This window comes from Anastrepha ludens, chromosome 5 (genome assembly GCF_028408465.1).
Source record: "Anastrepha ludens isolate Willacy chromosome 5, idAnaLude1.1, whole genome shotgun sequence".
Lineage (NCBI taxonomy): Eukaryota > Metazoa > Arthropoda > Insecta > Diptera > Tephritidae > Anastrepha > Anastrepha ludens.
Window position 1 is genome coordinate 11,329,493 of NC_071501.1, and position 24,458 is coordinate 11,353,950.

Sequence of the window (24,458 nt, forward strand, 5' to 3'; positions counted from 1 at the left end):
GAAGATCATTTGGTCTCGCCGAAAATAAGATGTCGCACATTGGACGGCGTAGCCCAGATATAAAAACTCTCAATTCATTTTCTCTGGCGCGTTCGTTAAGAGCATCAATAGTCTCTCTCATTGTCTGTCTCATTGTTTGACATTATTTGTTTGTTAATTATGAGGGTTAGTTTTTTGTCAACTTTGTCATAATAATCAGAGATTGACAAATTGTCTTGTCTCAAAACGCTTAGTTCATTTTCTAAGACATATAGTCGCCTTTTATCGGAATAGGAATGGTCTAGCCTTGCAATAATTGCTTCAAAATTAAGAACCGTGTTAAATGATGAAATGGTAGAGTTAGCAGACTCTGTAATTTTATTTCGAAAAATGCCCATGGCAATATAGTACTTTTCCGAACCTGGTTTGTAGTATTCCATTGCAAATTTCGCAGCGGTGCGCCAAGCTGGATATGATTGAGAAGTGCCTTTAAATTCTGGGAGAGACTTAATTAAGTCCAAGCTGACATTCTTATCTATTACTAAAGGATCAATAGATACTGGCTTATAAACCTGAACAGTCGGAGGGGCTAATCGTTTTATTGCTTCTTTTATCTCCCTAAGCTGCTCAGAAAATTCCTGGGTAGTACGTTCGGTAGACGTGTTCACTATTTCCAGCACTTGTTCCCTACTGACGCTCATATTGATGTTGATGAGATAGATTTTGTATAAGAATTTTAAACCGTAAACAGTTTTCTGTATAAAATTTAGATTTACGCACTTATTTTAGGGATTTATTATTTTTTCACTGAAAGCACACGTGTCTACTAAGCGACAGTAAGCTTTAAATTAGCACTTTTATGAAAAATAGTGTTCAAAGTACCACTTTCAAATTCGATTACCATCATTTGTTTCAACTATAGGTATTAAATTATTATAGTTTTATTCGAATAGTTGGATGCAACTGAATTTTATTTTAATAAAATAAAAAAAAAGAGGTGTGTGTGTCAGCTCCGACACGCGACTGGAGTTTACTCCTTAAGAACGATTACCGTGATATTTAAAAATATATTTAATATGCGAAAGGAGTAAATGAAGACCTTTTCTATATTACTGGAAAAGTATAAATTTATTTACACATGGTAGAAAAAGTCTGCGTTCACCCACTGTTATAAAGTATTAAAATAATTTAACGTGCTTATCTTAAAACGCTCAGTTATTTCTTTCCACTTATTTCAAAGAAAATTATTCGTAGAGGGTATGAACAACATTTGTTGGAGTTTGAGCTGCGTCATGTTCAGATAACGGGATTGTAGTACAGTTACTTAAATAGGCTGAGCAGAAAAAGTGTGCGTTCATTTCGAATAGTGACGATTATTTGCATGGCAATTACGTTAAATTTAATTTTAAATCATTCATGTAGTTGACGCGGTTAAGAACAAATCTAAAGAGGGAAAAATTGATATTAGAAATACATTTTTTGTTACTATGGACCAAAGGCGAAAAGAAATAGATATTGGTGAAAGGAAAATCATTGTAAGTTTGTGGCAAAATAGTAAGAGCTATCGGGAAATCGCGAAAATTGTTGGGAGGCAATACACCTCGGACCAAAGAGTGATAAACAACTTCAAGCAAACGGAGTCTAAGCCTCGTTCTGGGCGTCCAAAAAAACTGACGGAAAGAGAAGAACACAACATAACTATTCTTGTGAAGTCTAATCCACGACTAACAGCAAGCCAAATTTCAAAAGACATAGAAGTAAAATACCAAAAGAAAGTACATCCAGATACAGTAAGAAATATTCTAAAAAGAATCGGATTTCACGGCAGAGTGGCCCGAAAAAACCCCTTCATATCGCGAGTAAATCGACTTAAGCGGATGGCTTTCGCCAAGGAATACGTAAACAAACCACCTGAGTTTTGGAATAGTGTGATTTTTTCAGATGAGAGCAAGTTTTGCATTTTCGGGATAAAAGGTCGTAAAATTATTTGGAGGAAAAACGGAACGGCACTTGGAAAGCAAAATCTGGTACCTACGGTAAAGCTTGGGGGAGGAGGTGCCATGATATGGGGGTGTATGGCTAGTTCGGGCGTTGGAAATTTACAGTTTATTGAGTCGATAATGAACAGACATGATTATCTCGATATTTTAAAAACGAATTTGAGAGAAAGTGCAATCAAACTGGGACTCGGTGAAAGATTTGTTTTCCAACAGGACAACGACCCGAAACACACAGCAGAGATTGTTAGGTTGTGGTTGTTGTATAATGTTCCAAAACAACTTCGCACACCGCCACAATCACCTGACCTTAACCCCATTGAGCACTTATGGGACGTTCTAGAAAAAAAAATACGAGAGCGTACAATAACTAGCAAGGAAATGCTTAAGAGGAATGGGAAGCCATAAGTCCAGAAATAATAGCCAAACTAGTTGGATCAATGAAAAGACGCCTTCTAGAAGTCATAAAAAGGCGTGGATATCCAACTAGCTATTAATTTTAAAACATTTCTATGATCTTAAGCCTTTTATTTTATTATTATTGAAGAGAACGCAAACTTTTTCCGTTTAGTTTGAATGGCCTTTTTAATTTTATGTGATCTCATTTTAAATTTGACTTTGTTATTGGTAGCGAAATATGTGTGATAGTTACGTTTAAGTGAACTAAATAAAACTCATTAAAAAAAATTTCTGAAATATTAATTGTTTTGAACTTTTTCTAATGCAAAGAATATTTGCATAGGTGAACGCAGACTTTTTCTACTATGTGTATATATTTAAATTTATTTTTTTTACATTACATAAATACATTATTGGGCTAATTTAATTTTTCATTATTCATATCATCTTGAACATTATTAATTTCATTAATAGTAACGTCATTGTTCAGTACAGTGACAATTGGTTTGTGGTAACTAAAATACGATACGTGAACGTCGGAAGTCACATGGTTTACGAATCGTGAAAATATCGCATCAATGGTTGTACCATGTCTAGTTGTACGCAGCGTTCTACCAGAAACTAACTCTAAATTGAGTTTTTCTTTTAAAAATTCTACTAGGCGTAATCCATCCAGCCAAGTATTAACGGAAGTTCATGATAACGCTTGTTTAACAGTTTTGAACCTCCATCCGTGTATACTATCAATGCTTCGTGAAGAAAATCAATAATGTCTTCAACTTTTTTATTGACAGAAATGTAAACCGTGACCATAACTATTTGATTACCGTTACGTAAATAGCATCTCGCAGATCATCAGATTCAGCTTCACTAACGTACCCAGAATTTCTTCTCAAGTAAGCATCGTCACAGACAGTAAAGACATTCTGCAAATCGTTAACATTATGATAAATTTCAACGCCCCCCCCCCGCGCTTAATGCTGGGTCGCCTGTATTGTGTTACGCAATTGAAGTTTTTAATGTGAACCCGTTCTTCGGTAGAAAGCCAAGCTTCTGACAACAATAATACATGTGATTCCTGTATTATATTTCCTCGAAGATCACGCGCGTGTGCTCGGAGACTCTGGGAATTAAGATAAAAGATGGTCATATTTCCTTCAGAGATTTTTTTGAGTATAATCCGATCAATAGTGTTCAGATGGACGGTCGATAGCCGGGCAAACTGATTTCTTAATGGAAGCATAGCTTAATTTTCTCGTCTACCATGGTAAAAACGTTGAACCCCTTCAGCAGGTATGATATGAAGTCCTTCTTGAGCCGTTACTCTGGATAATGCTACGGAGACTAAAGACTGTGAATGTTTTTTATCGTATTTATACACAATTTCATCAAATGCCCCTCCTTGTGATTTGTGAATCGTCAACGAAGAGGCTTATTTTAGCGGAAAATTATTTCTTTTAGCATGAATTGATTTATTTCGATTCGAATTAATGCGAGCGATTCGTAAATACATACATACATACGTCACCATACGATGTAATTCAACATTAATGAGGTGTGGTGAGATTATCGCTTAACGCCTGTTGCTCAGTGTTCGGACTGTTTTTTTCGTTTAGTGGTAGAATTTAAAAAAAATAGTGGTAGATTTATGAAAAAAGTAGATTTAGGGTAAAACTTAAATATACTTTATTTATTTAATAACAAACATAAATATAATATTTCACATAAGATTTCGTAAAAAAAATTTGTACTTCAGTTTTTTAAAGCTATTATAACCACATAAATATAAAAAACTTATGCTTTTGGAACAAAATTTCCATCTATATGCTTGAAGTAGAGCTGTTGAAACATCGATGTTTGACCACATCGATGTTTCGATGTTTTTCAGAAAAAAACATCGATGTATCGATACTACATCGAAGTAATATAGTACATTTTTTGATTCTCTATATAATATATATATCTTTATTAAGGATAACATCCTTTTTCCAAACTTAAAACTATAAAACAGAAGTTCAATCATTCAACTTAATACTATAAAACAGAAATTCAATCTTTTAAACTTAATACTATAAAACAGAAATTAAATCTTTCAAACTTAATACTATAAAGTAGGGACGGGCAGCAGCGTGGCACGCTCGCAGCAGAGCGTGCTAGCAAAGTGCTAGATGGGGGGGCGACAAACTTACATTAGAAGGGTAAGCAATAGGCGTGTACGTATATTAATCACTTCTGAGCAACGCATATGTGTTTGTAAAAAAGAGAGTGAAGCTTTGCCAACAGCAAAGTTACCAGATAAGGGGACTTCATTCCATGTTAAGGGATTTCGAAGTGTTGATCGTTCATATGAAATAATAAAATGCTTTTGTTTTTTTTTATTGGAAACGCTTCTTTGAATATTAACATCATCTTTGCAAATTTCTATTTTATTTACTTTTATAATTTTTGTAACCAAGAAGCATAGGCGATTATATAATCAAGAAGTTTGAACATTCGCATGTCAAAGTTTCATAGTTGCTAAACTATGTGGAGATAAATTTGTACTGACAAATCGGTGTATATTTTTCTGAATGAAAAAATTGTCTTCGTTTACATATAAGTATGTATGTATATCGTATGTTTTTATATTAGTGCATTTTTTTTTAAAGAATGCTGGTCACAACAGCGAACAGTAATCTCAACCAGCCATCTTTTATTTAAACAATGGATGTTATACATTTTATTTTGTTAAAAAGGACAATTTATATTGTACATGTTTCCATTAAAAAAATAGAGGATTTTTTCAAAAAACATTGAGGAAATTATCATAGCAGAGTGGGTATTCTTGGTGAGTACTTAGTTGCTCTCAAATTCAAATCACTCGCATATGGCAATGCGCACAGTATGACAAAATACACAAAAATGATTAGAGAAATTTGTTTGCATCCGCTCATGGATTTCGCACCATCGGTGGCAACGCAAACCACTCTTCGTCATGATACACCCATACGTTCAGTACATTCATTAACACATTGAAACAAATCTTCACCTTTAGTCGTCCCTGTCACTGGAATAATGTCCAAAAGTTCTTCACATATATTTAGGTGGGCATCAACTCCTCGGATAAAAATTGCTAATTGGGCTATGTCGGATATATCTGTACTTTTGTCAATTGCCAATGAAATCGCTGTGAATGATTTTATACGCTCTTTTAACTGCGATTCTGTAATTTCCGCCATTTCATCTACTCGTCTGCTTATAGTTCTACGAGATAAGGGGACAAAATTCCTACTGCTTTTAATATACAAAACTTCACCAATTCGCCATCCGGAAATGCTCGATTCTCACGAACAAGGTTTAACGCGATTTCATAAGTTGCACGCTTTGCATCTACAACGTAATCTTCGCTTTCCTAAGAAATTAAAAAAAAAATTTGAATAATTTGAATTTTTCCGACCTTCTGTAATTTGGCACATCGAATCGGGCTCTTCGTTTAGACTTAAGGATTTGTATATACTTTTCCTTTCTTTTCCTACATATTCATCATAATCACTCCTGTGCAGCTCATAATGTCTCTTTATGTTAAAAACCTTACACACCACACGTTTTTCACATACAAGGCATTGTGATTCTCCGTCTACATATTTGCATAAAAAAGTTACACTCCACTTCGGATTCAAATTTAACAATGTTCTTTTATTTGAGGACATGCTGAACCAAATGTTTTATATTTAATATTTTATTTAACTTTGTTTATCTAAATTAAAAGTTAAAACAGAGTAATATATTACACATTAGAAATAAATTTAGGTTTTTGTCGGCAGTTGAACACTGTGCACTTTGTTTTGACGTTCGCCGCTTCAAATTTTTAAATAGAATTTTCAGCACTTTCACTGCATCTACACCATACAAATACACTTAATATTAGTGGTTTTTTATGCGACAATAATATGTAACTTACGGTCTCAAAAAATATCGTCGAAAAATGAAGAAATCACGAAAAAACTGATTTTATTTATGAAATGTCAAAACTCATGAGTAAGAGTTGCCGCAGTTGTTAAATGTGGGAATCAATTTTGGGTATTGTTGATTTTATTATTCATAATTTATATACATAAGTATATACTCTTAGTTGTTTATTTTTATTTGCAGTTGTGCATATCAGAGTGTATTGGATTTAGATGGGCGAAATTAGTTATCAATCACGTCCACTTTTTGTGAAAAATAAAAGAAAAAATGGTATCATTCAGTAGCTAAAAATTCTGAAACATTCGACAAACTTCGGTAGCTGAAGAGAGTTTTCAGTTTTATAAAGTAATTTGCTAAAAAAAATATAAAATATATAAAAAATATATCCGATCTCAAAAACCATTTAAGTAATCATAACATAAGTGTGAATAATTTACAGATTCGTCAGTATATGCAGTGATCAATATTATTGAAGATTTAACTGTTCCAATATGTAAGATTTTAATTTAATCTCAAATGAAATATTTTCAGAGGTCTTAACTTTCTTTACATCTAGCAATTAAAAAACAGTATTACGCGAACTTTTTTAATTTATTATTATAATGGAAAGTGTAATATGTATTAAATTTAGTTATTGAAGAAAAATGTACCAAAAAAACCTATTTTTTTTTAATTTGTTGATATGAAGTTAAAAGTTGGCATCCATGGTAAAAATTCAAGAATAATTGCTCTATCATTCAGGGTACAAACACAGACACAACTCGCTCAATTTTTCTGTTTCTTCCCTGTGCTTTGTTATCCCCCTTCACCTAGCACTTTTACGCACGCAGATGCACACGCTGCTGCACAGTGCAAATGTGCTGAGTTTGCCCATCACTACTATAAAGCATAATTCAATCTTTTTCAAACTTAAAACTATAAAACAATCATTGCTGTTCAGAGATCCACTTGTTCCGATTGATAAAAAGTAGCATGTCAACATGTTTAAACTGAAGCGAACTTCTTTTTTCGCTTACAACGATTCCAGCATTACTGAACATACGTTCGCTTTCTGTCGAAGTTGCTGGAACGCAGAAATATTTTTTGCAGCAATGCTGAAATGATTTATCTGATGAGATCTGTAATAATAAAATTTAATTAATACACATATTTAAACGCTGGAATTGACAAGTAAAATACAACCTTCCAATAATCTAAAGGGTTGGAGTTTGATTCCAAATTGTCTAGATTAAAATATTGACGAATTGACAATATGGAATCCACTGTATTAGTTTTATGTTTCAAACTTTTGTTTTTTTCCAAAAATTTAAAAAGGGATGTCTGCGATGTGGAGGTTGATGTTGGCAGGCGTGGTTCGTCGCAAGGGCGAGACTTCTGTGCGTTGAAAAAAGAAAGCTCGTTTTCCAAGAGTTTTTGAGCCTCAGTGATGTTAAATGGTGAGTGAAACGCTTCTTTTTTAAACCGAGGATCTAGCAAAGTTGCCACTCGAGGAACATTGCGAATTTCATATTGCAGTAGTCTGGACGATATGCCCTCCAATAAGCAATTGCAGCTTTCGCGACCTTCAACTGTTTTTAGGTCATTTTTTAACAATTGCAAATTATGCAGAAGTCCGCAAGTTATAGGAATTATTAATGATACCGTGACCAACGTTCGCGAAGAAGTTTGCAATGTTGCACATTCAAAAGGTTGCAATAAAATTTTTATGTCTTTTAAAATTAAAATTTCGTCAGCCGAAAACGGGGCAAGTCCCTTTGGGGTTGAAAGAAGAACACTGCTTATAGCATCATTTGTTTTAAGAATTCTTTCAATCATATGAAATGCGCTATTCCATCTTGTAGGACATTCTTGCTTTAAACTGTATGGCTTCTCTGTATTTTGAGCTTCTTTAAACTTGGCGTAAGCTACTGTGCTTTTCTTAAAAAATCCCACAATACTTTTGCATTTCCCCATAATAACTTTTATTTTCTCTTGATTCAGGCATTGTTGAACTATTAAATTAATAACATGCGCAAAGCATGGCACATGTCTTTTTTGCAATATCTCACATGCTTTTATCATTGTTCTTGCGCTATCGGTAACAATGGCTGCAACTTTGTCCATAACTTCCCATTCAATTAGCACTGCACATAGAGAGTTCGCAATGTTTTCTGCAGAATGATTTTTCTCATTCTGTAACTTACTAGTCGAAAGTACTGCTGTGCGAAGTTTAAATTCTGGATCTATAAAATGGCAAGTTACGGTCAAATAAGCCTCGTTGGCTCGAGATGTCCAACAGTCGGTTGTCACAGCGCAATATTCCACTTCTTGCAAAATGCTTTTCAGTTTCATTCTCATGTTCATGAATAAATTATTATAACATGTTGAAAGCAATGTTGATCGTGAAGGCAATTCGTATCGGGGATCCAAAGCATTTACAAATTGCTTAAATCCCTCGTTTTCTACAATGTAAAATGGACGTAAATCGGAGCAAATGAAATTTAACAATGCGCTGTCCAAATCTCTCTTCCGTTTCGATGAGGCTTCATATTTTTTATCCAAATAAGCCGCCATATGTCCTGAAGCCTTTGGCAACTCACTCACCGTTAACGTTGGGTGTACCCGCTTTAAATGTCCCGCCATGTTGGTGGTGTTTCCGCTGGTTTGATAAATTTTACCACATTTTAAACATTTGGCAGTCTTGCCATCCGAGGACTTATTAAAAAAAATTCCACACATTGGACTGACCATATCGCGCCTTTTTGGCTTGCGGCTCTTCCTCTTGCTCTTTTTCTTCAATGGTTGCCGCACTACAACCTACATACAAATGAGACAAAACACAGAGGTTAACTTGTAAAGAAGGCATCAGTTAATATATATATGTACATACCTTGCCCATTTGAAGCTCTAAGATATTTATGCATTATAACCACTGCCTGCCAACACCAATAACTCCAAAAATAACGCTCTAGCTTTTACTGCGTTTTTTTCTCAGTGATGGAAAAACTGGCAAAAACATCGAACATCGGAGAAAAAACATCGATGTTTTTTACGAAAGGAGAAACATCGATGTATCGATACTACATCGATGTTTCGCACAGCTCTAGTTGCTAGCAGTTAAAGATGGGAAAAATTGAAGGTTATTATTTTTTTTTGATGTGCTATTTGCCAGCCAAATTTGCAAATTTGAAAATTTATGCATATTACCTAATCGAATTATTAAAACGTCAGTGTCTGCTGCTTTCACCAAAATTTTTGAATTTTCAGGTAATTTGCTCATGTGGAAAACAATTCTTGTATCAGCGTCTTCGTGTTGACATGCTAATTCCGTTTCTTCAGTTTGCATTACGCGATTTGCAGCAGAACAATATGAGAAACGTTGCTCGCCAACAGTAATAAAAATTTTTTTATTTCCTAATACTGTTGCAAAAGTATCATCGATCCAATGATTTGCTAAGAATTTTACCAATGCTTCTTTGAAACGGAAATTCTTCAGGCTTTTTAAAAAATCATTGGGTCTTGTTTGCAAAGGGCCATTAATTGTGTATGGAATATCAACTCCTTCTCGATTCTGTCGCTCGCAATCTTTAATAGAAGGCGTCAAATATCTATCAAATATAATATGTACTTCCAAAGCATTTCTAGAGCAAAGTTTGATCAATATTGATTCTGCTACTTTTCCAAATGTTTGTGGCAAAGTAGCACCAATTTGATATAAATAATAGAAACCATCGATGATTTCTACGTCGACTTGTCCGGGATTACCTGGTGCAATCTTTGCCGTCACTTGTTTGCCTAAAGTTGACTTGTCCGTCTTCATCATGTCGCCTGAGCAATGAAATAATGCAGGAGGTACAGGTGCAAGAGGGAATGACAAACAGTATCCAATGTCAACTTTTTGATTTATAGCAATTGCTAACAAACGTCCAAAAATATCTCGTTCCATTTTGATCAATGTTTTTTTGTCTCCGATAGTATTCCTTATAGTTTTTTTAACACAATCTGAAGCAAAGTTATACATGTTATTGCGATGAATTGGTCTCACGAATCTTGTTGAATCTTCGAAGCGTTCCGAGAAAAATTTTAATTTTTGTTTTTCACCTAAAGAGACTTAACGTTAAGCAAATAATCGGTAACGTTAGAAGATGCCGCTTCACCAGTTGACAAATTGAATAAACTATCTTTATCAACATTTTCAGAAAAGGGATTCATTGTCTTTTTAATCGTTTCTACGATACTGTCTAGAGTTTTGGAGTCTTTCTCAATTCGATTTTTCTGTAATGTATATGAAGTATCATCTGCTTGAGACAATCCGATTTCTGCTTTTACAAATGACATAATTTTTGTTCTGACACTATTACTGAGAGCCCATCTTTCTCGCGCAGCGATTGAATTAGTAAAATGGCTTACACCAGTCAAAGTATTACCAGCATCAGCGTTTATTGTCTGCTCCAAAGTCAAGTCTACAGGTGATCTGCCTAAGCATGATTTTGTGCGTCGAATTCCAAATGCACCTTCACGGAATTCCTCATGCAGAATAGAATTGTCAACTTTCAACTTGATTAGGTTATTTAAATACTTAGCAGCCCATTTGGCATAATTTGGCTGATTAAATATAAAAAAATAACCACACATTTCAAAGATTGAATTTAGGTAGGGGTCGAAGTTACTGCGGCGAATACTTCTAGAAAATCGAAGATATATATTGATAAGCTCAGTATACTGCAAATAATATTGAGCTGTCTTCCCGTGACCACCTTGAAGTATTATTTCGCGGAACTGTTTGTAGCCCTGCAGTATTTGACGCAATGAATCGGGTAAAACAATACTTTCGTTGGTTCCACATGAAGTATTCATAACTGCATTTAAATCTTCCTTTAAAGTTTCAATATCATTCGTGTCAATTTCTGACAGATATTGTTCAAAATGAAGGATTTGTAAAGCACCGGAAGCCAAGGGATGTAACCGCTTACATCTATTAAAATGTTTACTGTTCATTGAACCTCCTGCCAGTGCCTCTGCTTCAACCAAAATCTCAATTAATCCGCTGGAGTCAATATACTTTCCAATGGCTTTAAAGAAAGCCATTTGAGTATGGAATGCGCCTAAATTTATGAATATATTATCAAATTCTGGTTTTTTAGTATGCTGAATTTGCATAGCTAATTTGACTATTGCTAAATCGTAAGTAACTATGATCTGTTGTTGATTACAATTTTTAGCAACTTCTTTTGCAATATTAAGAGTTTCTTGAACAATAGCTAGCGATGTAGGAGATTCATTGATTGGTGATAAATACTCAACTGTCTGAATTTTGCTCTCATCAATGCTAATTTTGCAGTTATAACCTAACCACATTGGTACCAAATCAATTTGAGACAAAGACATACTCCAAATTAAATCCTTATCAATTGCAATTGATCTTTCCAAATGACACGCATCAATTGTTTCAGTAATTGTTTGAAAAGGCAGAAACGTCATACTTGTAAGTGGTACTTTAACAAAGGGGCGGATTTCTTTTGGAGGTGCTTCAAAACGCCGTCTTTTACGAGCTCTAGCAAGAGGCTCCGTAGGACCTTCATGGACGTATGTACCTACGGATTCCGAATCAGAAGTATCTGAATTGTTTATATCACTTCCACTGCGAAACTGATAAATGATACCAACTGTATCATGCAAAGTATCTTTCCCAGTGGCTGTATCGACGAAACGGTCAAAGTTATCGAAGGCTACGTGCGTGCTTAACCCATCAACTCTGCTAATACCAGCCGGTATTATATTGTTTTCTTGTAGAGTACTATACGTCATCTCAGTTTCGAGATCTTCAGCTAAATTATAGCCTATCGTATCGTTAGAACTTTTCGCCTACCTATAAGTATCGTTAGAGCTTTTCGCGAACTTGTCATAGATTTCATTGCTAACCCGAGTGTAAGGTGTTTTGACGGTTTGACTCGGCCTTTAGATATAATATAAATCAGGTCACTGCACACAGACTTTATTTTCACCAAATCGTCACCTGAATTTTGACGACGAGTGTCTGGTCCTTGATCTAAGTCACACACGAAATTAAAAAGCTGTTCTGGAATATTGCACTCTCCGAGAATGACATCGTCTGGGGTTAAATTATCTCGCAGCTTTGTACTTTCCAGAGAGGTAATGCAATTTCGCAATTCATAAGCGACACCTCTGCATCGATTCTTTTCAGTAAATTCCAACTTTGCTATTTCACCAACTAATCGCGATGTGTCCATATCATACTGATATACGATTTTCTTTTTCGGTGTTCCCATGGATTTTACAGTAATTTGATCGCCGAAAGCTTTTATTATTTTATTTTCCAAGGTTTCAGCACGGTATTCTTTGATGTCTTCGGCACGTACTTGACCTTCCGCAAATTCTAGCAGTAACGATTTATATTGAGTAAACAAATCGATGAGAAACATCACGCGATATTTTCCAATGATTTCCGCTTTTATAATATCCGAAATTGCATTAAATGCCAACTGATGGAATTGCCGGTTTTTGTGCCAATATCCTGGCTCTGAATGTTCCTGACTCTGCCGTTTCAATGACATCTGATATGATGATAAACAAGTTGAATGATAAGCAACAGATTGAGGGTTATCTAGTTTTGCTAACAATTTAGAGTCATTTGACTTTTTGGCCATTGATTTTATTGTTTCAACAGTTGCTTCGGATTGCGGAAATGTGACGTAGATTCGTTTTTTACCGACTTTTTTTTCAACATGATCACAAAAAAGGCAGGCTGACTTTTTGCTTTTTGATGTTGATGGGATAGCTTGTTGGGATATTGTAGCAGCAGATGATGAATTTTGAGAAAGTTGAGAACGGTCATCGTCCTGCGCAGATGTACTAGGTTGCCCGTTTGAAGCAGTCATAGTTCGCTGTTCGTCTACTGGAAGTGCAGCCGGTTGAGCGCTCAATGTAGCCCTTGATTCTGGCTGCAAAATAAATATATGCGTTAAAGGCAATTTGTAAGAAAAAGCGTACTTCTTGAATTTTTTTTTGTATTTGCGTAAAATTGATAATACAACATACACTTACTAAATCACAACTGACATCAGGAATATTTAGTTCATGAAGACCTGAAGGAAGGCTTGGAATCTGTAAATTACAAGAAATATTGTGATATAATTAATTATTCAACTGTCATTCCATAGTATTATTTGCGTTGTATTTTAAAAAATTAGTATTATTAATAAAATATAATTTATGATGCAATAATTTTTTAATATTTTTTGCGTTTTCGAAAATAAATAAATTAAAATATCGCGTCAATCTAAAAGAATATAAATGCGTGTAATCTTTATTTTTTTTTCTAATTTTTCAAACATAGACAGTTTGATATTTTTTTTTGAAGGTAAAAGTAAGTAATAGTATTTATTTCTCCATATAAGAATGGTGAATAATTCTATTGTTGGCTTGTAGAAAGATTCAAGAAGATCCAAGTACCTCGAAAATTCTACCTGTCCGAGAAATGTAATATTTACGGCATTAGTAGATGGTATAGCGTTACAATGTATTTCCGAAAAAATAAGAAAATAAGAATAATAGTTTTTAACGAAAAATACTTCGAAATTAGCACTGTATAATTTATATTATAACTATAACCTGTATTTTTTTGTATTAAATTGAAATTTTACTTACTGTAAGTGTTTTGCAAAAATTTTCAAATTCTTCTTTATATTTTTGTTTTAAAACTGTAATTTTTTTATGGCACTCTGTATGATATCCAAAATCCTCGGTAGATTCAATTGTTAATAAAGTGTCGTGATACTTATAGTTTTTCTTACGACGAAACAATAACATTTGTAAGCACTTTTTGAATGAGGCATCTTCAAAATCCAGTACATTGCCTTTTTTTTGCACAGAATACACGACTTCATCTTTATCAAATTTAATTTAGATTAATTTATTTGATAGTTTTAGACACACAAATGGAATAAACAGGAAATATATGAGACGTTATATATTGCGAACTCCAAAACAACGTGGTTTGTAGGTTCGGATAAAAATGTCTCAGCTGCTTAGTTGAGAACACCAGCATCTGACGCATGCGCAATAGCTTTAAAATGTCGTACAGCTGGCAATCGCTATCCTTGTTAGACTAGTGATGTTACGCGCTAGCTAATTAATAATAATTTAATTAAAAATACTTTCGGCCACATTTCTACTGGCACCGTGGTGAATTTTTATTCTCCTAATCATAAATGTGGGTAAAAATGTGGATTTCAGCATGTACTCGATGACTACACCAAATCTGCAGCCGGATCCCGTACTATTCCTTTAGGTATATATTATTTTTATTGACGCTCTTCTGAGTATCCCGTATGACTAGATCAACGTTTTGAATGTATGTAACACACTCCTCGCAAATGAGTTTCACCATGGGATGTGTTCCAATTATGGTAGCTTTATAATTGTCCAGTCCTGAGCATTTTGTTGCTGAGTGGTATATTTCCCCACATACGCCTTCGCACCGGTATCCCGTTCCACCCCGTATTGGCAGTTTGTATTTTACACACTTTTCGTTATCTGCCATTTTGGGCTATGCTGATGGTCCGTTTGTTTACTTTTTGCGCCGATTTTGTTGTTTTTTACCGCACTGTTCTTTTTATTTTCACTGTTTATTTGCTTGCTATTTAATTTCAGCTCAGTATAACGTGAGCAGTTAAAAAGATCACAATTTTATTCGCTACCGATACGGAGTCTATATCGCACTTTGTATCAATGTGAATGTATATTTTGATTTACGTGGGGTGCCTTTTATACTTCGGGATTAGAGAACAAAAACATATTTTAATCATGGAAAATCACTTAATTGTTTTTCAAAATATTCTCCATGAAGATCTATACACTTTTGCATGCGTTTGAACCAATTGTCGAAGCACTTTTGCCACTGAATGAGGTTCCTCCAAAACATGCATTCTGAATGCCGCAACCGCTTCTTCAGGTGTCGAAGAACGTTGACCTCTCAGTTTGTTTTTTACGTACGGGAATAAAAAGAAGTCATTCGGTGCCAAGTCAGGACTATACGGCGGATGACCCATTAATTCGATGTTCGGGAGTTGTTTGAGCCGATGTGTGAGAGCTCGCATTGTCCTGGTGAAGAGTGATCCGTCTTTGGCGATTGGTTTTCCTAATTTCTTGGAAGACAACTGACAAACAAATGGTTGTGTACATTTGCTTGGAAGTGCTTCGTGCGCGAACAACTTTTGTTGGATTTGGCTCATCTTGAAACACCCATACAGTCGACTGCTGTTTACTTTCGGGCTCATACGCGTAAATCCATGATTCATCACCTGTCACGATGTCATAGACGTGTTTCGAAGCCCCGCGATCGTATTTTTTGAGCATTTCCTTCGACCAATCGGCACGAGCCTTTTTTTGAGCGATTGACAAATTGTATGGGATCCAACGCGAACAAATTTTTTTGACAGTCAAATGTTTATGCAATATTGAATGTATGCTGGTCCCACTAATGCCTAAGATTGTCTCGAATCTCACGATAGGTCACATGACGATCTTGCAATATCAGTCGTATCACTTCTTTAATTATCTTTTTCGCAGAGCGATTCAAAAACACGTCCGTCTTGCCCGATAACACCGCGTTACACACATTCTGTCCTATGAACCAAATATACTTTTTCGGAAAAAAATACACGTGTATCGGCGATTTTCATGTACACGTCATTATGTTTTTTTTTTTTGTATTTTATAACTTTAAACGAGCAATTCTTGTAGCTATTCTCAGATGGGCTAAAATCTTCCTCTTCAGAGCTTTCATATAAAATATCTGCAACCTCTTCCACAGTGTACTTTTTCTTCGGCATCTGGAAAAAACCATATTGGTACAAATAAGTCCCATGTAGAATGCAAACTGGGACAATAGATCCCAAGTATTAAATGCAATATAGGGAGAATTCTAAGTGCACTATTTACTGATTCGATGCTAATGCAATGACGATCGCGGAACATATGTTTTTGACATCGTTTGTCTTGCCATATCGTCAAAATTTCTCAACTCGAATTCTGGTCAGGAGGTTCTTATATGCGTGTACGTCCTGTTGTAGTTGAACGGCTCCATAGTCAGCTGGATAAAGTTTGTCAGGGTTAAGAAGAAGGCTATCGACGAAATTAGCACCAGGAATACAGTTATGGAGCATGTATTGTTTTTTTATAAATGAAACCAAGAACTTTTATTGGAACAGTTAAGATGGAAGTTTTATTGAATAACAAAACTAATAAATAACTTTGTACGAGGCTGGGACATATTGTCCCAGTAGGCGCGATAGGGTTAAATGTTTAGGTGCTTAGCACTTTATCGACGAGTAACTGTATGTAGAACGACGAGTAGCTGTTACTGGCGACCCGTTTGTAACGGATTGACCAAATACGCGCAACGACTTACACGAATTTGGTGGAAAAATTGTTGAATTTGGCGGGAAAATTGTCGAATTTGGCGAAAAATGCCTGCTACAGGCAGCTAACAAATCTTTCGAACGGCGGCGATTTTGTATTACATTACATATACGAAGTGGTATTTCGCAATCTGTTCACAATGCGATAATGGCAAATCCACTTTGCACAACTGCTGCAACTTCGGGTTAAATACCCAATTGGTCTGTGGATCAATTTTACGATGAGATGAGTAAAGTCTTTTAATTAGACTGTTGGGCCTTCCCAAATCGGTGTTCCTACTCCTTGCAAGGCGATGACTTCCAATTGGGGCTTTGCAAATGATGGCGATTTGCAAATATTACACGGCGATGATTTACAAAAGATGGTGGCAGAGAACAAGTTTAAGAGATGTTATTGGCGACGACTAAAAATGATGCTTTTATTGTTTAGCATTTAATCGATACATTACAAATGGAGTTGGCGATAATATAAATGACAAATGAAATAAGAAAATAACGAAAACTATGAAAACTAAAACCAAGAACTATGAAAAACTAAAACTTGTGTTCGCTGCCCGCCATCTTTTCAACTCCCAAGAAAAATGTATGTATGTATGTATGGAAATTTGAATTGGCTGCGGTTTGCGCCCGGCCAGTTTTGGTGTTGCCATACGATTGCCCAACGTTGTGAGTTACCACAATCCCTCTTCAGACACTAATTGTTACGAATTTTCTTACGTTAAAATACAAATAAATCTCTAACAATAAATCCTCTGAGTTCGATCACTGGATTGTCAAATAAAATACACAAATAAATGGCAAACGTTGTGAGTTACCTCTCTATCCCTCTTCAGACACCAATTGTTACGAATTTTCTTACGTTAAAATACAAATAAATCTCTAACAATAACTCTTCTGAGTTCGATCACTGGATTGTCAAATAAAAGCAACACCACTTGCTTTACTTTATTTCCAACACTTTACTTTAAATATACACGTTCAAATAAATCTGAAGACTGAAACTCTCTTTATGATGATTCTCTTTGGAACCATGTGTCTGTATCCCAATGTCCAGATTCATGTCCGTACTTAGAAACAAAACTTGGAGGATACAATTGTTCTGTATTTTCGAAAGCGAGCTTTGTTCTCTGGAGGGTCCTATGTAAGGAAGCCTACCCGGCTACGGTAGTTTTCAAAATTTGGTAACAACGTCGAATTTTTTTTTTTTTTTTTTTTAATTTTTTAAAGCGCTTTGAAGTCAAAACACCGATTTTTCATAAAAAAAACTTGAAAACTTTGTTGTTTTAAAATATGACAAAATTAAAAAAAAAAAAAAAAACTCGACGTTGTTACCTGCGAAACTTTATTAGCTGATGAAATCAATTTGGTTTTTTGATTTTAGTTGATCCAGTAATGAGTTCTGAGGGACACCGCAATAAAACTTTTTTATGAGACGTCCGCGAAGATTCGCTGCCACCAACTCATTTCTTCATAAAAATCAATGAAAATTTCACACAATATTCTTTAAATATGACTTTATAATGAAGTAATTTTAAAATTTTGAATAAATCAACTGTGTCGACAAAAAAAATTCGAAAAATATGCTTGTTTTACACCGAATTAACCATACTACCCCCTTAAAACAACTTAACAGCTAACGACTACGTTACACAAAGGCTGTCAAAAGACTGCCTTAAAATTAATGTTACATTATTATTTATTGTTTAAATTTTGTCTATGCTGCATATTAGCTCGGTGTATAAGTCTTTGGAATTATTTACCGTTTATTTGGCAAGTGCTGGAAATGCAAATTCGGCAAAAAGGTGAATTTATGTTCAATAAAAATATAAGTTGCTTTATTATTGCACTTTTAATAAAGCAATTCTTTGGAACTGCTTAATTCCGAACGGCACATGGCGGAAATGAATAAAAATTAAATTATGTATGTAGGAATAAAAGACACTCGTACACGTTTTTAAAGTTTATTCTTATTTTTATATATATATGTACAGTTTTTTTTGAGTTCATTCTTAACTGTAATATATGTTACAGTTATTTACTATATATAAATATATGTGTACCGGTTTTTAAGTTTCGCGATGTTGCCTGCACGGGCTTCGAGTTCAAACTGTCTTCGGTTTTTCTTCGGTCAGACGCTTAGCTTATTCGGTAGGGTGACCGTGCGTCCAGTCTGTAGGGTCGCATTTTACAGTATTCAGTAATACTGTCCACTTCTCGTTTGCCTTACGTGTGGCCTTCCTACATGTATGTTAACTATATAAATACGGCCTTTCAGGTGGCCGTAAAATATGGCGAAAATGCTGCTTATTGCTCTCCATATTTAAAAGGGCTCCGATCAAAAACTACTGCGTAAAATTGAACTTATTCACACACGCGCCTTGCTTCATCAACAAAAACAAAACATATACCCTGCAAACCAACTATCTGCTATTTACACTGCTAAATTGTGGGTATCGTTCAGTTGTGAAGTTGTGAGCTTTAGGGTAGATTCACACTATGGTGCCGATCACGGTTCGTCCTCGGTCTAGTCTCGGTTCGGTAAAATCTTTCGACATCTACATTTGTGTTCTTACATCGGTCCAGTCGCGATTCATCGTTCGTCGCGTGAACACGTAAAACAGATCTTGTGCATTTTTTCGCCAAAAAATGGCATTAAATTTTGATCTTGAAGACTTAGCCGTTATGGCTATCCTGCTCGACGAAGAAGACAAAGCTGAACAACCACAAAAAAAAAAAATAAGAACAAGAAGAATGTGGATCCATCCAAGTTTAATAAATAGAAAAATCGAAGGAGAATATCATACTTTGTATCGTCATTTAATAGACGATGAAGAAAAATTTTTGCAATACTGTCGAATGGATTCAGGAACGTTTGAAATGATTTTAAGAAAAATCGAACATAAAATTTTGAAAAAAAAAAAAACACGACTTTTCGTGAAGCTATTTCACCACGAGAGAAATTGTTGGTATGCTTAAGGTAAGTGATTATTTTTATTATGAAATTTTTAAGTAAGATGGAATGAATATTGAAATAACAAGATTAAACAAATTACATAAAGTACATTGTGCAATATATGAAAAAAATTTTAACTGCTATTATTACTGTTGTTTGACGGTGGGAACTGATATAAATTTGTTGAATACTGATCTTCAACTGGTTGATATTGTGGCGATGGTGATAAATGATGTGATGTGCATTGCGACAAATCGACAAACGTTGATGATGTTGATTGGGTTGATGCGAGTGGAACAGCTTCCTGTTGATTTATGTATGAATGTTGAGACGATGGGGTTGAACATTCACAGGGAGAAGAAATATTCGTGGCAAAAAAATTGGACGATGATGATGAAGTTGAAGACGCAGATGGAGCAGGTGATGCGACAGATGATCGTTGGCCATGATAGTTTGTCGGTGGTGGCAAAAATGGTGACGAACTGGACGCTAGATATTTTTCTTCCATTTGATTTACTATGGTAAATACTTTTGTCTTGACTATATGTTGGTCAATTGGTGAAAAATTTTTGACTGTAGTAGCCATTAATGAAAAAAAACTATCCATCGGATGAATTGCGCGTTCTTGATTTTTTTTTTCTAAAATATACTTCATCAATGTTGATGATGCATTTTCTTGTTGTATGTTGCCTTGTTTATTTTTTACTTTTGAAGCTACGGGTGTGGCCTTAGTAAATGTATTGACAATATGCCCTGTTGGTTCAACTTCATCATTTTCATCAAGCTTTCTAGCAGAGCTGGGTTGGGCATTCGATTCCTCATTCTCTATTTCACCAGTTCTCTCAGTTTCATTGTCAATAATTGAAGATGTTCGAGGCCTATCAATATTAACAAAGTCGTTGAGAAATTGCATTTGTTCACAATATCGCCATTTGCAAAAAGAGAATTTTCAATTATCGTCTATGTCGAGGAAGAAGATTAGTAGAGTGTGCTTTCGGTATATTGTCGCAAACCTTTCGTATCTACCAGAGAAGACTGATAGCTGATCCCAGGAATGTAACATCGATTGTTTTGGCAACGTGTATTTTGCATAATATTATAAGAAATGCCAGAATTATTAACCCGGCGAGCGTAAGGTTAATATTTATTACATTGAGCGTAAGCTGGGTGTAACAAACCCATATATTGAGCTAGATATTTTAATGTGTTCATAATATTTTTATATGTTTTTATTTACTAGTACAATTATGTAATAACCCAAGAACTGATTGGGAAGGAAAAATAAAGCAAACAAATATTTTTAAATCTTTATTTATGAAATTAACAAAAATATTTTCTTTCATTTAAACAAAGTGTAACACTTAGTATTATAATTTTATAAAAAAAAGAAACTAAAAAAAAACAAAACGAATAGCTTTTACTTCTAGCTTATAAAATTAGGAAACATATGAGATCAAAACTTTTACTATATAGTTATTCAGAGTTCTCGTAATCATCTTCAGTTTGAGCGCAATCTTGACACGTGAAAACAGCATGTTCTATACATAAATAGCGATTGCATTTATAACAAGTGTGTTTAGTCTTGCGATCTTTTTTAGTAGGGCATATTTGACATCTCCTGATAGGCTTAGGAACTTTATTTGGAGGTCGTTGTGAGTGTGAGGGTTCATCCACTTGGTCCAGAATTCGTTTGCGAAGCTCTCGGGGTAAATGCTGATTTTCCTTTCTGTTTTGTAAATGTTCTGAAACCAATCCAATACCCAGGTCTCTAAGAAAATTTCGGCGTGACAAATTGCTACTATTATTGGACTTGTAAACTATTATGCTATTTATACCAGCCATGTTCAAAACTGCATAGAAAATCACCATTGGCCAGCGCTTTGTATTTCGCGAAACATCGTAGTTGGTGCACAGCTCATCTACAACATCAACGCCTCCCTTGGTCTGATTATAAAAAATAATCATTTCTGGTTTTTGTGTGCCATTAGTATCAGCAACAACGCTATCATCGTGATGTAATGTTGACATCAACAAAACAACCTTGTTTTTTTTTGGCACATGGGACAATAAAGATATATCCTTTTGAAATCCAAACACTGTGCTGGGGATCTCTCGGTTACGCGTTTGGAGCATCTGACTTGGAATCTCGGGCTTATTTTTTCGAACAGTGCCTGTGCTTGTCAAACGATGTTCTTTCAATAAGTGTAACATCAACGGATAACTGGTAAACCAGTTATCAAAGGTGACATTGCGATTGGTTTTGGAAATTGGAGCCACAAGTCTGTCCACAACATCATAAGCTTTGTTACTGAGAGCGTAAGGGCCTGTTGGTTGTTTTCCTGGGTAAATTTCAAGATTGATGACGTAAAACGACTTTGCATCAACCAAGGCATATATTTTCAAGCCATATTTGTTTGGCTTATTGGGCATATACTGGCGAAAACTGCAACGGCCTCGAAACGATGGAAGTTGTTCATCTATAGTTGTATACTCAGATGGTGTATAAACAATTTGGCAATTTGCTACGAACTTCTCGAAAAAAGAACGAATGGCAGCCAAATTATCAGTAGCTTTTCTTTCGCTCCGAGTGTTCTTATCAACAAACCGTAAACAGTTTTGAATAAATTGAAATCTCTTCAAAGTCATCGTTGTCCTAAAAATCTCAACCCCTGATCCATCACTTATCCACAGATCCTTCAAATTCAGCTTATTTGCTTTGAACTGTCCTGCAAGATACAAGAGACCGATAAAAGCCTTTAATTCTGACGATGACAAGTCTGCCATGATATATTTCTTTACGTGACTATTTTCACAAGCAGTTCTCTTCAGATTTATTTGACTATTTGTATGTAACAATATTTCTTGCAAAATCTCATCAGTAAGAAAGAGTTTCCAACATTCAACAGCTGTCTTTGCATTTTTGCCAATATCTTTTACGCCCTGCCTTTCCCTTATAATGTTTTCTGATCTCGTACGCACGTTAGACCTTTCTGGTACACTAAACCACTTTGTACCATTCTTTCCAGTAAAATATGGTCTGTTATCATTGCTTTCACGTTCTTCAGATCCCTCAGCTTCGTTTTCTTCCTCATTCGGTAATCCTACCTCTTGTTCCGAATCACTTTCAGAGCTTCTTTGGCCAACATTATCAATTTCGAAGTCACTACCAGAATCATCACAAGAATCATCCTGATCAGCTGCTTCGAAAACCCTCAATAATCTTCTTTGGGTTTCTTCGTATGACATATTAATTATTTAGCTGAAAAAAAAATAAATAAAAACTAAAATATAACGAATATAAAACAAAAAGTATTTACTCGAATTTGTAACACGAAGCGTAAGGTGGGTGAAACTTACCCGGCCGCAACTTTGACAACATCTAAACACCTCGCCAGTCGGCGGTCAACTGCGGCATGAAACACAACGAATGCCTACCTCCCCCCGCGCAGCTACTCAGACGCACAACTTATTTTGACGTACGGAATAGAAAATATCAAACGGTTTATTACAGGCTGGGTGAATTTCACCCAACCTTACGCTCGCCGGGTTAATAACGAAAATATTTCGACTTGTACTAATACCGATTGTATAAGAAATTTGAGGGGACAAGGTGGCAATGCCCAGGCCGAAGCGTTTCAAACAAGGGAAATTTTAAAAATTTTTTTCAATTCTCCAATAGGTTCAGTACCATGGCAAGCAGATCGTATTATGTGGTAGAAAGTAGATATTTCTTTATAGTGTAAATGATTCCGTGATAATTATTTGACTTACCGTTTAGTTCTATTGCTCGTTCTATTTCGTCCCACGTTTTTTTTTTATAATTGTTGTCACTATAATATTGTGACTGTAGGTCTTAAATTCCAGGCTTACTTTTGACAAGTTCGATGAGCATTTCATCTGAAAAATGTAAATAAATGGAATTTTCATTCACGTCATATTGATTACTTTATTATCTTGAATACTGATATTGATCGTTATTTTTTAGTTATTCACCATTTGAATAAAACTTCAAAATTTATAATAAATCCTGTATGCAATTACTTACGTTTTTCAAAAGACCAAGATTTTTCAGCTGTCATTCTAAAAACTTCGATCTGCACTCCTTTGCTATTGTCGAAAGACTGAACCGAGAACGCAACGTTATTCACACTATCAGTACAAGTCGCGGCAAGTTCGATCACGCTCCAGCAAAATATTCTTCGAACTTGATCGATGCTGGAGTGTGACTGTACCGAAACTTGAACAGCACGGATAGTGTGAATACACTCATTGTTTTTCGTTTGTGAATATTTTACCGGATCGAGACTGGACCGAGAGCGGACCGTGATCGGCATCATAGTGTGAATCCGGCCTTATAGTAATTTTATGTTCTACGCCGTGCACTTGCCGCCTACTTCCAGTCTATACGTGTGATGCTTTTATTCGCTCGCACTAACAGAAATTTCTCATATCCTGCTGTGCTGCTCTAATTGACATTCAAGTTGTGAATGATGTAGGTAACATGTAGTGAACAAAACCTTCTGAACTCATGAATGTTGTTGTTAACATGTAGTGAATAGAATTTCATGAACTAGTGAATTTCGTTGTTAACATGTAGCTAACAGAATCTCACGAATAAGTGAATTTCGTTGTTAACACATAGTTAACAGAATCTCTTCAACTGGGTAGTTTTGTAGGTAATACTTACGGATCCTATATACAATAATCCTTCAAAATTACTGATACAAATGGTTATTTATTGAATATTATTTATTTAATGAA

General features: G+C 35.1%; 2 protein-coding genes across 2 annotated transcripts; both read right to left on the minus strand.

Moving 5' to 3' along the window:
• Nucleotides 1-7,249: 7,249 nt before the first annotated feature.
• On the minus strand, nt 7,250-9,368 carry LOC128863547 (E3 SUMO-protein ligase ZBED1-like). The gene is made up of 3 exons (XM_054102763.1): nt 9,193-9,368; nt 7,506-9,119; nt 7,250-7,441 (listed from the first exon to the last, which is right to left on the minus strand). The coding sequence occupies exons 1-3, from the start codon at nt 9,199-9,201 to the stop codon at nt 7,250-7,252; spliced, it is 1,815 nt and encodes a 604-aa protein (XP_053958738.1). The 5' UTR covers nt 9,202-9,368.
• Nucleotides 9,369-21,170: 11,802 nt separating this feature from the next.
• On the minus strand, nt 21,171-22,289 carry LOC128863554 (uncharacterized). Its single transcript, XM_054102773.1, has one exon. The coding sequence runs from the start codon at nt 22,125-22,127 to the stop codon at nt 21,171-21,173; it is 957 nt and encodes a 318-aa protein (XP_053958748.1). The 5' UTR covers nt 22,128-22,289.
• Between the last annotated feature and the right edge of the window lie 2,169 nt (nt 22,290-24,458).

Coding starts and splice junctions, on each gene's coding strand:
- LOC128863547 (XM_054102763.1), bottom strand. Junction 7,442..7,505: donor ACCCTTTAGATTATTGGAAG/GTTGTATTTTAC, acceptor TTATTATTACAG/ATCTCATCAGATAAATCATT.
- LOC128863554 (XM_054102773.1), bottom strand. CDS start 22,127: ATGCCCAATAAGCCAAACAAATATGGCTTGAAAATATATGCCTTGGTT.